Here is a 15,970-nt window from a genome sequence, read left to right on the forward strand (position 1 = left end):
AAATTATAATATAATAATTAAAAAAAATGGTCCAGTAAATGGGAATTCTGGGGACGCAGCCTGATCCGTACCACAGTCAATAGAGTACCAAGTTCGCACATCACTGAGCTCGGTCGCAGAATCGTCGCTGTTTTAGGTCAAAAGCGGTTTTAGACCAGGTAGAAAACAGCGATAGTAAATTAGAATCACTTGCAGAATTGAGCGATAGCGATTCGTTGGGAAATTCGTCCTCAGACACTGAAACTGACTTTTTGGATGCCATGGACGTTCACAAGTTTCCAGGCAGAAAGAACAGTAAAAGTGCTGGCAGGGCACTGGACAAAGCTCTAGGGACAAAATTGAAGTGAAATAGTTTGATACATAAGTGTAATCATAGCAGATTACATTGTATTCTGTGTAAATGTCATTTTTTACTTTTGAATGTCCCGCCGGCTCCGCCCCCTGCAGTGAAGCCCGAAAACGAAACTAAAACTCAGATGCCGACCGCGTACAGCAGAGGACGCCGCGGGCTCGCAGGGACAAGGTAAGTGACACTTTTCTGTGCATTCCCGAGTCTGGCTCGGGGTTACCGCTCCTGGTACTGAAAGTTAACCCCGAGCCAGACTCGGGAATACCGCCAGGAAGGTTAAGAGAGATGTGTCTTCAATCTATAGAGAATAAAAATTAACCTGTCCCCATTTATTTAAGTGTAATAATGATCTAAAATGCTTTAACATACATCCTAATATTTAAGAACATCTGCTATTTTTAAGAAGATCTCCAGAGTTGTTCTGACTTCTTAAACCTGTACTATAAATAACGGGGTATATGAGTGTGTGCATGCATGAGTAAATGACTTTGCATTTTTGTACGTATGTGTGTGTGTACATATGAGTGTATGTATACGTGCATATGTAAGATGGGGCCTCATGTTAAAGTTTCGCCTTAGGCCTCACAAAGTCTAGAGCCGCCTCTGGCAGTGAGGACCCAGCAAACAGAACACACACAGGAAACAGCTGAAGACAGAAGAGGTAAGGGTAAATAAATAATTAAAATAATGGTTATTTGTAGCCTAATGTTGTATAAAGTACTGTTGCAGCAATGCAAAATGGCATCCTCCATAGAGGAATACAAATCTCAGCAGTACTTTATACAGAAAAGCTATTGTTATATAAAGTATTGCTGGGATGTGTAGTTCTCTATAGCCTTTGCCATTCTGCATTGCTGTAAATATTAGGGACGCACCGATATATCGGCCGCCAAAACATATCGGCCGGAAATGGCACTTTTGGCGAAATGCCGAAAGTGCAATTTTTCTGCCGATACAGCAACGCATCCCTGCTTTCTTTCCTCCCCGCTGCTCTGTGTCCCAGCGGGGTGGAGAGAAAGTGTGACAGCCAGCTGAGCGTTGCGGGAGGAGAGCGCTGTGTTTGTGGGGGGTTTTTTTTGGGGGGGGGCCCAAAAAAATCTTGCACCAGGGCCCTGTGTTCCTTAGGTCCACCACTGCATTTGCCCTCAAGCTGTCTAAGCACAGAAAGGTGACTGTGAAGGCTCTTACAGTGTCAAAGGTTCTTTTTATATTTTTGTATAAAATAAAGATGTAATCTTAACCTACTTCTGTGCTATATCAGCTGTGTTTTTGATACCTTAAAAGTCCTTATTTTTGCAGCATTATTATGCATATTAGGTATTGCCGTGCATGCAGGAGTTGCGGGAGTAATTCCGGAGCCAATATTAACTCTAAACTGATAAGCCGAAAAGGTTTTAAAAGTGTTGCCCATGGACAACTTTGGGTATCATAGTTTGTCAGTCTCTTGCGGGGGCATGCAATTTTAAGTTCTAACATATTTGGTATCCATTTACTCGACTTAGTCTCATTTTGATAAGAGGCAAGAAAAATGTCAACCACAATAACAACGCACCAATAGTGTCAGGGAGTTTAGACTAGAAGGAGAGAAGGATTATCTGAATGGCTCCACTTAGTGAAGATCTGAATAATGGCGCTATATAAATCTAAATGACCAAATCTAAATGACAAAATATTAGAAGGCATGTACAACCCCTATGTACTCCCTTTGCATCTATGATAACAGCATGGCTTTGTTTCCTAATAGAAGAGTCTGGGTGCTTAACTGGCCTGCCTGCAGTCCAGACCTTTCACCGTTGAACAGTTAGAATCATATATCAGGCAAGAATGGGACAACATTCATCTCCCAAAACTCCAGCAACTAGTCTCCTCAGTTCCCAGTCCGAGTGTTGTTGAAAGAAAAGTGAAGGGTGCACCTTGGTAAACATGGCCCTGTCTCAACTTTTTTGTTGTCATCAATTTCAAAATGACCTTATTTTTTTCTTACAACGGTAAATTTTCTCAGTTTAAACATTTGATATGTTTTATATTTTCTATTGTGAATAAAATATGAATTTATGAGATTTACAAATCATTGCATTCTGTATTTTGGAGATTTTACACAGCGTCCCAACTCTTTGGTAATTGGGGTTGTAGATTCAGGACTTGTTGCTTGTCATGAAGTCATTGCAGCTAGAGCTACTTAGAGCTATGTATTGTTTCTTGATAAGTGCAATGAAAGATCTACCACATGGTCAATGGGAGTCACAAAGCGCGTTGCAGCTAGTTTCTGCACAAACAAGACCTTTTTTTCCCTGTCACATTTGCTGGTTCAGGCAATTGTTGTAGGAGTCACATCCATACCTGGGAACTTTAGAAAATCTAAATTCTTGAGAATGTGGGCCGGACAGCTGGTGGGGAGGAAGGGGAAATGTACCTAATGGTGGGAGTGGCCAAAGTATGCTAAAAGTGGAAGGCACTTAAAGGATAGGTCCAGAGTCTACAATAAAATAAAAAGGAAAATATAAAATACACAGAACCTCCCCCACAGCGGAGTCACCCTACTCATCAATCCCCGGACCCCAGTAGGCAACTTCTGTTTATAAGAGACCTGCTTGCAGTACTTCCCAATCTTAGTGTAGAGCTCCTTTTCATAACAACTCAACCTTACAGCAACCCAGCTCACCAACAGAGAGCGCCTCCCTCAGAACCCCCCCCCCCCCCCCATCCCAGCAAAGGCATTCCCCCCACCCCAGTTGAAAGCTTCTCTTCATAAGAGCCACCCACAGCTGAAAAGTCAGCCCGTGACCCCCGTTCCCTCCCCAGCAAAGAGCTCAACAGTGTTGAGCTCAAAGGGGCTCTCTGCAAGTCCAACTTGTAGAGAGCCAGAGGATGACCTTCCTTCTGGGCTTTCTCTCAGTTGTGTCATATGACATAAAAGAGCTGAGGAGGAGTCTAGGAGATCCTCCACCTGTCTTGAGTTGCCTGTAGCAGCAGTATCTGCAAGTGGCCATTGTCTGTAGTGCATGCTTTACTCAGAAGTTAAAGTCACCCATGCAGCTAGAATGCTGGAGATAACACTAATTCCGATAAAGACCTGGCAACTGGATGTAAATTCTGGTATTGCTGAAACATTTCTAGAAAGTTCCAAACAATGGCCACATCTTACCTGTAAATAGTTAGATAGTTAGTCACATTGAAAAAAGACACAAGTCCATTGAGCCTAGTATATTGTTGCCTCGGGGAAGCATCAGAGATCTCCTTATCTTGAATCATTTTTACTAACAAGCATCGTTTATCCAATAAAGGTATAATTCACCCTTTGATTATCCCCTGAACATTAATCTGCCTTGATGAAACTAATGCTTCGTTTGCTAAGCCTCTATAATCACATATGATAAGCTGCCAGAACAATTTTTTAATACAGTATTTAAACGGAGTCAAAATCAATGCTGGATATTGTTTTGAAGCTGCAGTTTTTTTTTTGTTTTTTCTTGCCTGCTTTATGCAAAAGGCATGTCTTCACTGAGACTTGCTGAACAATTTCTGCAAAACACACATACAACAGTATATTTAAAATGACTGGTTTATACAGCACCAGGATCGCTTATAAGGCAGCGTATAGCAATGCATATACCTACGTCAAAAAAGCTTGTTTGGAGTTCAATACAGTGAGCCATTTTTGTCAGAACAGCTTGACGCACATTTACAGTGTGTTATCATGCATTGCAGTAATGTGCATTTAACATTGGTGCGAATTAACCCTATTTCTTTTTGGGTCAATTTTAATTTGTGATTTGTGATAAATGATTATGTTTATAGGTTTTCTAAAGAGAAAGCCCAGCAGTCGCTGTTTGCTTTTTGACTCTTTCTCTCTAGATTTAAGTTTGTGCAGAGAGATACACAACATTCTGATTCATTCAGCTGCTTGTGTAATCTGAGTTTCAGCTCCTCTGCTCTGTAAACCTCATTCCAAACTACTGCTGTAAATTAACATCCTCCTGACAAGTATCAAATGGTGGGAGGGTGTTAATGGAAGTCCTCTGTTTACAGCTGCTCTGATCTCCAGGAGAAAGCTGCAGACTTCTGTGGAGGGCATGAAAGATTTGATTGTTAACCACAGTAGTGTAACAAATCAAATAAAGGGTATGATTAACCCTTTAAAGTTGAAGTTTGAGATACACAAAAATTGTCGAAGTACAAGAGGCAAGTGTATTCATTGTACCTTTTTTTCCAGATCTGTGAAATAAGCCAGTGAGAAATATTTTGCCTATGCAGCTGCTCTTTCTCCTTGTGCAGGGTGACATTACTTGTAACCGCCCATTTCCTGTACTGTTCTTCAGGCAGTCTGTAGTGGGTTGGGCCTGCCAGGTCCCTCCCACAGCTCTGCTCTCTGTACAGACTATATGCCCAGGTTACAGTGTTTATGTCATTGCCATGTTTACAGGGCAATATCCGATTTGCAAAGGCATTTAATGCACATAAAGTGGATTTATATCCTTTGTGGCTATTGAGAAATATACTTATACTTTTGTGTCTGGTGTTGTGTTGTTGTCTGTGTTGTGATGGGTGCAAATTACTGCTGGGAATTCTGACCAATTCACTCTAATCATGGGCACCCAAAACTGAAATATCAGCCTAAAATAAAAAAATGTTCTATGCAGAAATTCTAAATTAAAATTATTGTTTGGGTGAAATGAAGCAAAATTGTTGACCAGGAGAAACAAGACTTTCTTGGCACATGACTGGATGACTAGTAAATGCAGCTTCATTTTATCCCCTAAGCTAAGTAATTATTTTCTCCTTTAGTAAATCAAGAATATTGTGTCCCACAGTTTGCCTGTGCACAAAGGAAATGGCACAAAATAAAGTAAAACACACACAGTAAATTAGATATGCATTGTCTTGAAATGCATTAAAAAAGGGGTGCATGTCCATTAAATATGCATTGTGGCTTGTAGGTAGCTTATTTAAAACTACTGGGCAACCTAAATGCAACATGTGTTAAAGCACCTGATTCATTAAAGAGGGAATAGAATTAAGTATTAAAACTGGCGTCCCTACACCTTTTGCTGACTGAGGCCTGGGGGAGGGTGCTGGCAATGCATGTTACTGGGAGGGTGGTGGCACAAATACGGGGAGAAGAGGGGGTGCACCATACCCCTGTCTGGCATCCCGCCCAGCTCACTGATGGCACTAGTTGCCAGCAGCTGGGCAGGAGCCTGGACAGAGAGTCACATGTTGCTAAGAGCTCTTAGGAACTTGGGACACTCTGGCAAACAGCCCTGGGTAATAATAATCTTTGAAGATGTCATCTATGTGTTATTTATCTCTGAAATGTTTCCCGCAGTATAAATACCTAATCTAACAATAATTTTTTTCACTGTGTGAAAAAGGCAAAGCTAACATCACTTTAGCTTTTAACATAATATAACTTGGTGAGAATATTTTATCAAGTGGGTCTGGAATGGATACTGGCCTCTTACAGAAGTTTATTTCATCATTATTATATAGTGGTAAATTATGGTTTGATGATGACTGAGCTGAATGGGGTTACTATTTTTTTACTGTAGATGTGTGGTTGTTACAGTGAAGTGAAAATGTTGTATTGATTTTCCTCATATTGTGTACAATTGGTATTGGTGTTCTGTGTAATGTGTTGTACACAGGATATTTTTATGCTTTGCAGAGTTTTGATTTTCTTTGTTCCTGAGATGTCTCATCCCACAGTAAACCTTTACTAGGAGTAACACGGGAGGTACCATTGCTTACCTTCTAAAAATTCTAGTTACCTGCTTGTTCTGGTCAGTGATTCAAATTATTGAATTATAGAGTTGGCATCATAGCCAGGGAACTAAACATTTGCAGGTTAGGTTTCCTTTTTAGTACAGCTCCAACCTGACATTTCTTTGAAGGTAACTTTGCCACAAAATTGCAGATTTTGGGGAAATTGCCCTTTAATTTCACTTTGCGGCACTGCAAGGTGTAATAGAAAAAGAGTGTGTGCAATTTCAAGCTAACCATTAAATGCAGGTAGCATGAAAAAAGCACAACCGTTCCCTGGTGAATAAAGCATATGTAAACCCTAACAATGAACGTCTCTTATTTTGGTCTTTTAAATATACAATTGAAAGGATTTTTTACATCTGTTATGAAGAAAGATTGGGTTTTGTGGTCCTGTCTTGTTTCTCCTGATAGAGAAGGGTGAATGAGCATTGTCATCCTAGGACTTGAATGTGTTGTTGGCAGAAAATAAAGGGAAAAACTTGAAAAAAGAAAACTAATCAGCCGCCATATCTAATGAGTGGTAAGCTGCAGTATATTAAGGTTTTACTTTTGGTTTAGATATGCTTTAAAGCAGGCATGGCCAAACTCCGGCCCTCCAGCTGTGGTGAAACTACAAATCCCATGAAGCATCTCTCTCTGGGAGTCATGTCTGTGGCTGTGACAATCTTGCAAAGCCTCATGGGATTCGTAGTTCCATCACAGCTGGAGGGCCGCAGTTTTGCCATCCCTGCTTTAAAGCAATGACTGTGTACTGTAGACACTTAAAGAAGAACTTCAGAGATTTGAAAAAACAGTAGTGGGGTAGCAGTTAGATGCTCATTTTGTCAAGGGGGTCAAATAAAGCAGATATACTTACCTGACCCTCGGTTGCTCCAGCAAAGGTCTAAAGACCACTGACGTCATTAGATCTAATGCAGGTCCATTGACTTGCATTACACTTAAGGACCCCAAGGGACATTTCAACGCCAGAGAGGAGAGGGAGAGAAGTGAGTGGGACCAAGGATCAGGTGGGTATATCTACCCTATTTGACCCCCTAGACAAAACGAGAACTTAACCACTAAACCGCACTGCAAGGTAAGTTTTTTCATTTCTGGAGTTTTTCTTTAACTATTGTTTCTAAGATTCTGAGTCTGAATCTAAGAATGGACTTGTTTATAAATGGGCTGGAATGAAAACAAATTGAATAAATAGATTTTGATTCAGAAGGTGAAGTGAAGACATTGATGACATGTCACAGATGTTCTCACTTCACACCACAGTAGTGCATAAATAGATGTGTGAGGTGAAGTTCTGCTGACTTCCATCATCCAATCATGTGCAAACAAAAATACTGTTTTTTTTAATTTTCCTTGCACATAATTGGATATTCTTTGTGAAGTGAATTTTCACCACATTCACTAAGCTAAGAAACAGTAGTAGATCAACCCCAAAGACTGCAACACTTTTTTCCACAGAAAAGTTATGACCGTGTCAAGTTTATATTAAGGGACAGGACATGAGGTAACATTTCTAAATTAGGTTCATGGACAGCTATAGCACTTTCCAGGAGTATTTACTCCTCCTAAGTCTATCCAAAACTTAGTTTAAAAAACGTTTGAGCTCTAGTTGGGCTTTGAGGTAGGCTCGGACAAAGTAATAATTCTGTGCCTATTGTCTATCTGTTAAGAAAAACATTTCAAGTGAAAATAAACCGCTGTGTGATTGGCTTGCACAGCAAACTTGCAAATTAGAGCACAGTTGCCTTACAAGTGTGCTCTTCTCCAGCATTGTCCGATCCATCTTCGGTCCCCTGCCGCTGACATCTCTTCTGCCAACACTTCTGGCTTCCCAGGCATCCTCTTCAGCCGTTGGCTAGCCACTGATGATGTAACTCTGGCGCATGTGCACAGAAGTTACATCCTCTTTGGCACCCGGCCCATTAATGGCATATAAGAGTGTGTACACATGTACACACAGAAAATAAACAAAATCGCTGGGGGAAAGGAAGAATTTCTCTATATTGCAAACATTTAATTTTTCATTCTTTAAACTGAGAGTGTGACTCTGATGTATTCTGTATTAACTCCAACTGTAGGTGGCACAGTAATTCATTATAGTGGAGATTTTCTTCAAAGTGACCCAGTCACCACTTTTACATTTCAATTTTTTAAAAAGTGTTGTTGGAGAAGTCCTTTAATACTTACCTTTCCCAATGCCCCCACCACCGAGCTTTACATGTGTCAATACAGGATGAAGTAGTGGCATTGAGGTCAATGTGCGAAATCACAGAGCGCAGAGGGGGACCAGACAGCCAGCACTCCCAGAAGTGTCAAATATAGAAGATACTTTAGCCAGGGGTATTTTTTCAAAGCAGTGAAACAACTGCATGGGCAGTGGGACAGTAGAATTTTTTTTTTAAGGCACCATTCCCTTATATTTCCTTCAGGTGGCCACCAGGTCGCCTTAAAAATAACAACAACTGCAGAAGTGTGGAGGCAAGCATAATGGGTAAGACTACTTTTGTGGTTTTCCTTACTAGATGCCTTCCCCATTGTTTGACATACTCCCCACCTCTTCCCTTTGCTCTGCAGTATGCTGGGAGCTTGGGAAATCCCTATAGACTTTGTGAGGACAACTTCAATGTAAATGCTGCAGAGTAGAGTGTGGTGGCCCAGGAGTGTGCTGGGCAGCAGGGAGAGACATATTTATCTCAGGGAATGTGGTAAAAGGCCACATAAACATAAGTGTAACCTACTGTTGTTTTAATCTCCCTACATCTGCAGAATGAAAAATGTATTGAGTTTCCCTAAAATAATAAGTCCACTTATCTTTTGCAAGCTTCACCATGCTAAATGTTAAATACATACCTTTGCCAGTTTCCTCTGGAGATCTTCACTGCCTATCCTGTCTGCCACCATGTAGACTTTCTTCAAAAATGTTCTCAGTCACTAGATACTCTTCCCACTCCTGAGGGGTCTATTCACAAAGCAGCCGAAACATCTAGCCCGCAGCTTCGGCCGATCCTTCTGCTGGCTTCAGCCCCAGGACACCTTCGGTTCAGTAGAACCGAAGTGCTGCTGTACGGGCTATGCACAATAGCCCATACAGCTCCCGAACTTAGCCGAGCGGCTCAATCGAGCCGAAGGCATATGACTTGGCTCGGCTGAGCCGCGCTGAAAGCCGAAGCTGGCCGAGCCTGCTTCTGACAGCTGGGCGGAGCCAGCTGTGATCTTACGGCTGGCTCCGGTCACTTGCAGAGAGATCAGCGTCCCTGGTTACCAGCTAACCAGGGACACTGATCTCCAGACAGCAAACTCTCCCAGGCTGTCATAGCTGTCATTGCTAGCTCCGCACAATCGTTTTCTATTTACTTATTTTTTACTTTTTTAACTATTTTTCTGTTCTGCTCGGTCCCTCAGAGCTTCTCGGCGGCATTTGGCTATTCACTCACTGCTGTTCGACATCTATAAGAATAGACCGAACAGCAGCGAGTAGCCTGCCGGAGGTTCGGCTTAGGCGATCCAGATGTTGGATCGGCTGAGTCGAACTCCTCCTGCACTTCGGGTCGGCCGAACATGCCCGAAGCCACGTGAAGCCACCCGATGTACGGCTGATTTCAGCCGTACCAGGCTGAAGTGAATAGCTTAGTGAATACACCCCAATAGAGGGTCTGAGTGTGCCTTCACTTCAATACATGTCTGTCAACAGGTTGATGGACTACATAAGGGCCTTCTAATTACCTAAACGGGATAGGCGCCAGACAAGCACATGGGGAGGGATACTGGCTAACTGGAAATAGTTTGTAAGAAAGGCTGTCCAGCTCAAGGCAGACAGCACATAGAAGATCTCCAGAGGTGCACGTCAATGATAATTGTATCCTGTGTAGAAAATGATCCGCATGGGGAGAGGGCCCCACTAAGAATAACTGATCTGGGAGTGCACTTATTCATTGAATGCAATATTCCTAAAGACCTAAATTTAAAATGTCTTGCAGAGCAGTTTTGTTTTTCAGGTATATGTATCCAGCAGTGGTAAGTATGAAAATTGCCTGTTTCACAATAAATACAAATTCAGCTGGCTTATGTACAATATGTTTCTCTTTTAGCAAACTGCAGAAAGCAGCGGGGAACAACCCAGTCTTAAATGATGTATGGAGGAATAACAACAACATGCCCGTGGTGCTAAACAATCCATACCTGGAATGTGATCAGGTACGTCAAAGCTTTGCTGTTGAGGCCAGCCTATTGTCTTAGCATATCACCCCTACCAGCTTGTCATATTAGATCGGATTGTCAGATGATGTGCCTTTACAATCTCTGGATTTGTCATGTATTAATTATTCAGTGCGGCCATCCCGAGGGTAAATTGTCATAGAGTATTGACTAAAAGCCCAATCTGCCAGGATTTTCCGAGCTTCGCGTCACACTATTGATGTATAAAACCATAGTATGCCTCGGAGATGTGTCAAAATAAACCTATTTAGATTAATCTCTAAAAATACAGTACATAAATGGTATAGACTATACTGATTAGTACAGTCTACAGGGGAGTTTTGGAGATGGATTAGATTAGAGAATAAAGAAACAAAAAGTTATTATAAAGTTTTTCATTAGGACATTTTTGCATTTGTAAAATGACTGATTTAAATTGCTCACATAATGTGCATTTTGTATGCATTTTTACACTCTAAAAGCCTGTTTACCTTTCTTACCTTGTTTCATGTTATACCCATATTTAGGCTGTAACATCAAACATGATCAGATCCCACACCCCTCATCAAATCTCCCATGCTACCCCCACCATTATCTGAATTGTGGGGTTCTTCTCCTCGCAGGCTTGTTTATTATTTTTTTATTTGGTCCTATCACCCTCCGCAACGGAGGGACTTTTAGTTCTCAATGGTATACAAGTGCTGTGACATCATCACACCTGTAGTCCATTCACACTTCCTCCTGTCCATGTTACTAAATGTCTGTACCGAGGTCCAGACATGGAGGTCCAGACACAGACATCAGGAAGAGTCTGCAAGAGCCAGAGCATTGCACTAATCGCAGTTGCAATTCTTAAATTTTATTTTTTTAATTATTGTATGCATTTATTATTTTTCATAAAAAGGTGGAATTTCTTTTTAAATAGAAAAATCCAGGGCAGTGCATATAGGATGTCTTCCAACACAGCTTAATGCATTGCACTGGTGTAATCAGTGGTGTCCCTAGGCTTTTTGCTGCTTGAGGCGGGGGGTGGGGGGGAAGAGGGGGTATGACAGTGACACCAACTTCGGGAAGTGCAGTATGGTGGTGGTGCAGTTATGCCTCCCTCTGCAGACCTGGGATGCTCTGGCCGGCATTCCGCACAGCTCCTGGCAACCAGTGGCAACCAGTGATGTCACTGGTTGGTAGCAGCTGGGCAGGAAGCCGGTTAGAGCATCCCGAGCTGCTAAGAGCTGGGCAGGAAGATGTGTATGGTCCTTGCACATCTCCCCACCCAGCTCTTAGCAACCTGGGATGCTCTGGCCAGAAAGGGGTGGCATTGTGCAGCAGAGCGGCCGCTATACAACAAACATGCCACTCTGACTGTCCACGTGACCCAAAGAGATGCCATCTGAGGCAACATCTGGGGCAGTCTGCTCATTAAAGGGAGGGCTGTGGGAGTAACCATGAGTCATTTGGGGTTGATTTACAAAATTAGCAGAGACTTTTTACTTTATAAAGTGAGCATTAGTAAATACGCTGAAACTGTAAATAATCTCATCAATGCATGTTAATATCTGTAAAAATGTGTTTTTATATATAGTTGGTAATTGAGGCAGCCATATTTGTATATTATCTACAGGTATTTATATAGCGTCAACAATTTACAGAGCGCTTTACATCAGTCCCTGGAGCTTACAATCTAAGGTCCCTATAGCAGACACATACAGGGCCAATGTAGACAGGAGTCATTTAACCTATCAGCGTGTAATTTGAGTGAGAGAGGGAACACAGGGAGAACATGGAAACTCCTTGCAGATAGTGTCCTGACCAGGATTTGAAGTGAGGACCCCCAGTGCTGTGAGGCAGAAGTGCTAACCACTAAGCAACTGTGGTGCCCCATTCACTACACATGCAGGATGTGCTTCTTCCATTCCAATGCAGCACAGCTTTACTGCTTCTACTTATAATGCAAGGCTATGGGGGTTGATTTACTAAAGGAGTAGAGGCTGTTAACTTTGAAAAGTGAATTTTAGTAAATAAGCTGACCCTGTTTCCATGTTGAATAATCATGTGATGGGAAACAGGCTTTTTGCCATAATGACCGCTGCGTTCAGCAGTGAGAGCCAATAAAATTACAGACACATGGCTGAAAATGAAGATCTCAATGGCAAATAACATGTGCTAAGCTTAGCAAATAGAACCTTATTTCTACTAATATGTTACATTCTATCAGTTAGTTTGCATGATTGGGTTTACTATTTTAGAACTACACACACACAAAGTTCATTGCATGGCCTAAAATAGCGCAGAAATTAAGCGAGACGTGGAACAGAAAGGTTTCCCAGGGGTGCCTGGGATTTCCTACAGCTATCTCTGCACATGCAGATTATGGGATTCCCCTGCCATATTTAGCTGGTATTTCTCTCCCATTAGTCTTCAGGGTCATTCTAATCCATTTTGCTAATGTCTGCAGTGCCACCCCCCACACACACATTCCCATTAATCTGCTTTTAACATAGATTTCTGACATAAATGCAGGATTTCCCCTCCAGCTTGCTGCTGATCCACATTGAACTGCCCATCCCCCTTGAAGCTGACTGAATTCTCAATCTCTGCTATGATGGTCCCATTTTGTGTTATCTTCTATCAAGCATTTTTTTTTAGGTTCACAGCAGGTTATGTGAATAGATTGAATGAGGAGTAAACTAAGAGTGCCTTTGACTGAATTTAAAAGGCTACTGTAACCAACCACTATTTTCCTAAATTGCTTAATGTGTATAACAGTTTAATATCATTCACAGATATGTACATAGAATCTAGATTATCAAGAAAGAAGATTTACAATTAAGATTGTATAATGGGGGTGATATTTCCCAACACCCACTAATTCACCCTCCAAAAAAGAAAAGAAACGCCAACTGCTCACACACAGCAAGCTATAAAAAGTAATGTCTACATTGTTTGACTATTTCTGGGAGTATATACTTACATATTTTTGAATGTTGTTAGGAGATTTTTCACATATGAGGTTTTGGAGTATAGTGGACTGGTACGTGCTCACTAAAAAGTTCCAGACTGCTGGGGGTTCTAGGAGGACTTTGCATCATCATGTCTGTCTCTTTGTCTGTCTTGATGTACATGATAGAGTTAAGAATGTCAGAGAAATTACATAGATGGTTCTAATAAATAAGCTATAAAAACACCTACTTACCAGTCCATGTTTTAAAGTAATAGTAAACATTTTTACAATAGTGAATCCAAATCAAATAAATATACTGCATGTTGCCCAGCAAAGTATTTCTTTACATTTTTGCCCAAGCACTTACAGTCATCGTGTTTCCAAACAGCTCCAACTCTCTCAGCTCATCTACCCTGAACTTCCAGTCCAGGACATGACTACAAGGGGCAGAGCAGTCTCCAGCAGTCATCCATCTACTAGCTTGGAATTGGGAGAAGGGAGGAAAGAGAAGAGGGTAGCAGGGTAGTGGCTTGCCTTGCTGTGCCTGTGTGTTTGTGGAGACACACACCATTTACTAGCACACACAAGGGTGGTTCCCTAAAACAGGATATCAGGGTCAGTGCTCAGTGGACGAGATGATTCTGCAGGAAGCTAAAACTTTTACTATCCTTCCACACATTGGTATTCGCATCGCGGTGACGTGCATTCCAGCACATTTACGGGTGTTTCTTTCCCACGCATCCCCATGGATTTTAATGGCTGCCAAACATGCACCCAACACGGGAAGTCATGCAGGTAGCAAATTTTGTGACATGCGTTCCATGTTTTACCCAGGTGTTTGTGTGTTCCATCGGCAGGAAAAAAGCACATTTGCACAGCTGCGTCTGGGGTACCATTGACAATAATGGCACCGCGAGCGCATTTCACGTTCGATGTGTGTTTCGTGAACATGCGTCACTTTTGTTCGCATTTCAAGAGAATTCCCAATACTCCATTGTGTGAATGGGCACTTAAACATTAAGCAGCAGCATCCATTGTAAGTGATTTAATCAGCATTTGAAATAGCTTAAAAATCTTTCACTTTTATTCAGTCTTGTGCGTGTAATTTTCAAATCTCATGGGACTCAACAGGAAATAACTTTAACCTTTTTAAAAAAATCCTTATCCTACTGTTAGCTTTGTGGCCCTATATACAGTATGTCCCTCATAAAAAAAAAATTAAGGGTATTTATCAAAACTGGAGCAGACAGAATCTATGCATTTTTTTGTTTTATCAATAAGTAATTTTGTGCAGGCTTTAAGGAAATAATTAGGAAGCGATCTCTCAGAAATGTTTATATGATTGCTGTTCGGTTCCAAGCTTGTTGGTTAATTATGAATTAATGTGGGTCGTTTTCTAGAAGATAATTTATTTGTGATTTGATGTCATGCCTGCACCCTGCCAACTAGATATATACAACTTAAAATCTCTTTGCCTGGCTTATTTTGCTCATTTGTCTCCCAGCCCTTAGGTACTGGCATGCTAAATCTCTCTCATTTCCAGGTTTCAGCCTCGGGTAGACAGTCCCCTGCAAAGAACCAGGTGAATGGAAGTCCTTCCAAGTGTCCTCGTTATCTCAAAGTGAAGAACTGGGACACAAGCGCCATACTACATGACACATTGCACGTGAAGGCTTCGATGGTAAGTTGAACCAGACCTCCTACATTCTAGGAATCAGATCAACTTGTTTCCTTGAAAAGACCAGAAAAGCCAAGCAGGTTTAAAGTGGACCTGTGCTGAGAACAATGCATTGGCTACGATAGCTGACCTCCATAGGATAATGTTAGTAATTAACTGTCATGTTGATCCAATCGCTTCAGTATTATCCAGGACACTGACCCGCAAAAATATGCACACCAGGAATTATCAGTCAGATTAGTATGATAGCTAAGCAACTAACTAATCCAAAGCAGGTCAGACGTAGCAGGCTACATATTCACAGATTTCCTTTAAAACACAGAATTACATTAAATCAATGTATGAAGTAAGATATTCTTCTCTAATACAAATTAACAGTATATGTATGTGTAATAAAACTTGTGTACCTATTTGGTTCTTATAAATCTTTGTGAATAGCATGATGCTTGGTATTTACTAACTTTGGGTAATTGTTCACTGTTACAGACTATTATAACTAAACTCAGTTTATTTATGTCACTTCCATAACTGGGCACTGAAACAAACCAGCTCCTTAGCTCTTGGGCATGTATTAAAAAAATAAAACAACACACATTCAAATAACAGCATTCTTTGTGAGTACTGTGTGAGCATGAAGCTTAATAGGGGCTTTGGTAGCCAATAGATTTTCAATATCTAGCTCAGATTTTGAGGACTTGGTGATTAAATTATTCCGAAAGATTGTCAATTTTATCCATATTAACCAATCAGCTTCTCCCTCTTTTGATTCCAGAGCAGGTAAAACAAAAAGTAAAATGCTTATTGGCTATTGTAGGCAACAAAGACAATTCTTTGAGATACTCCTGTTATGCTGGTTACAGTGATTAATTTAGCCTTTAATTAAAGGCTTTTATCAGTTGTCTTTGGAAATATGTATTTAAATTAACAGGAAGCATCTACTGAAAGCATTGGTGACTTCTTGAATCACGATTAATGGTACAGTAACTATTACACATAGCATATATATATATATATACATATATATCTATATATCTATATATCTATATAT

General features: G+C 41.1%; 1 protein-coding gene across 1 annotated transcript in view; it reads left to right on the forward strand.

Annotated features, from left to right (window-relative positions):
- The window catches only part of NOS1 (nitric oxide synthase 1), a 71,164-nt gene that overhangs the window by 8,827 nt on the left and 46,367 nt on the right, over positions 1-15,970 (forward strand). Inside the window, exons 2-5 of the mRNA XM_018554275.1 lie at positions 5,544-5,565; positions 9,403-9,418; positions 10,212-10,303; positions 14,788-14,925. Of these exons, the coding sequence (XP_018409777.1) occupies positions 5,544-5,565; positions 9,403-9,418; positions 10,212-10,303; positions 14,788-14,925 (268 nt within the window). The remainder of the gene's footprint in view (positions 1-5,543; positions 5,566-9,402; positions 9,419-10,211; positions 10,304-14,787; positions 14,926-15,970) is intronic.

The sequence above is a fragment of the Nanorana parkeri genome, unplaced genomic scaffold (assembly GCF_000935625.1).
Source record: "Nanorana parkeri isolate BGI_ZX_2015 unplaced genomic scaffold, ASM93562v1 scaffold152, whole genome shotgun sequence".
NCBI classification, from domain to species: Eukaryota; Metazoa; Chordata; class Amphibia; order Anura; family Dicroglossidae; genus Nanorana; species Nanorana parkeri.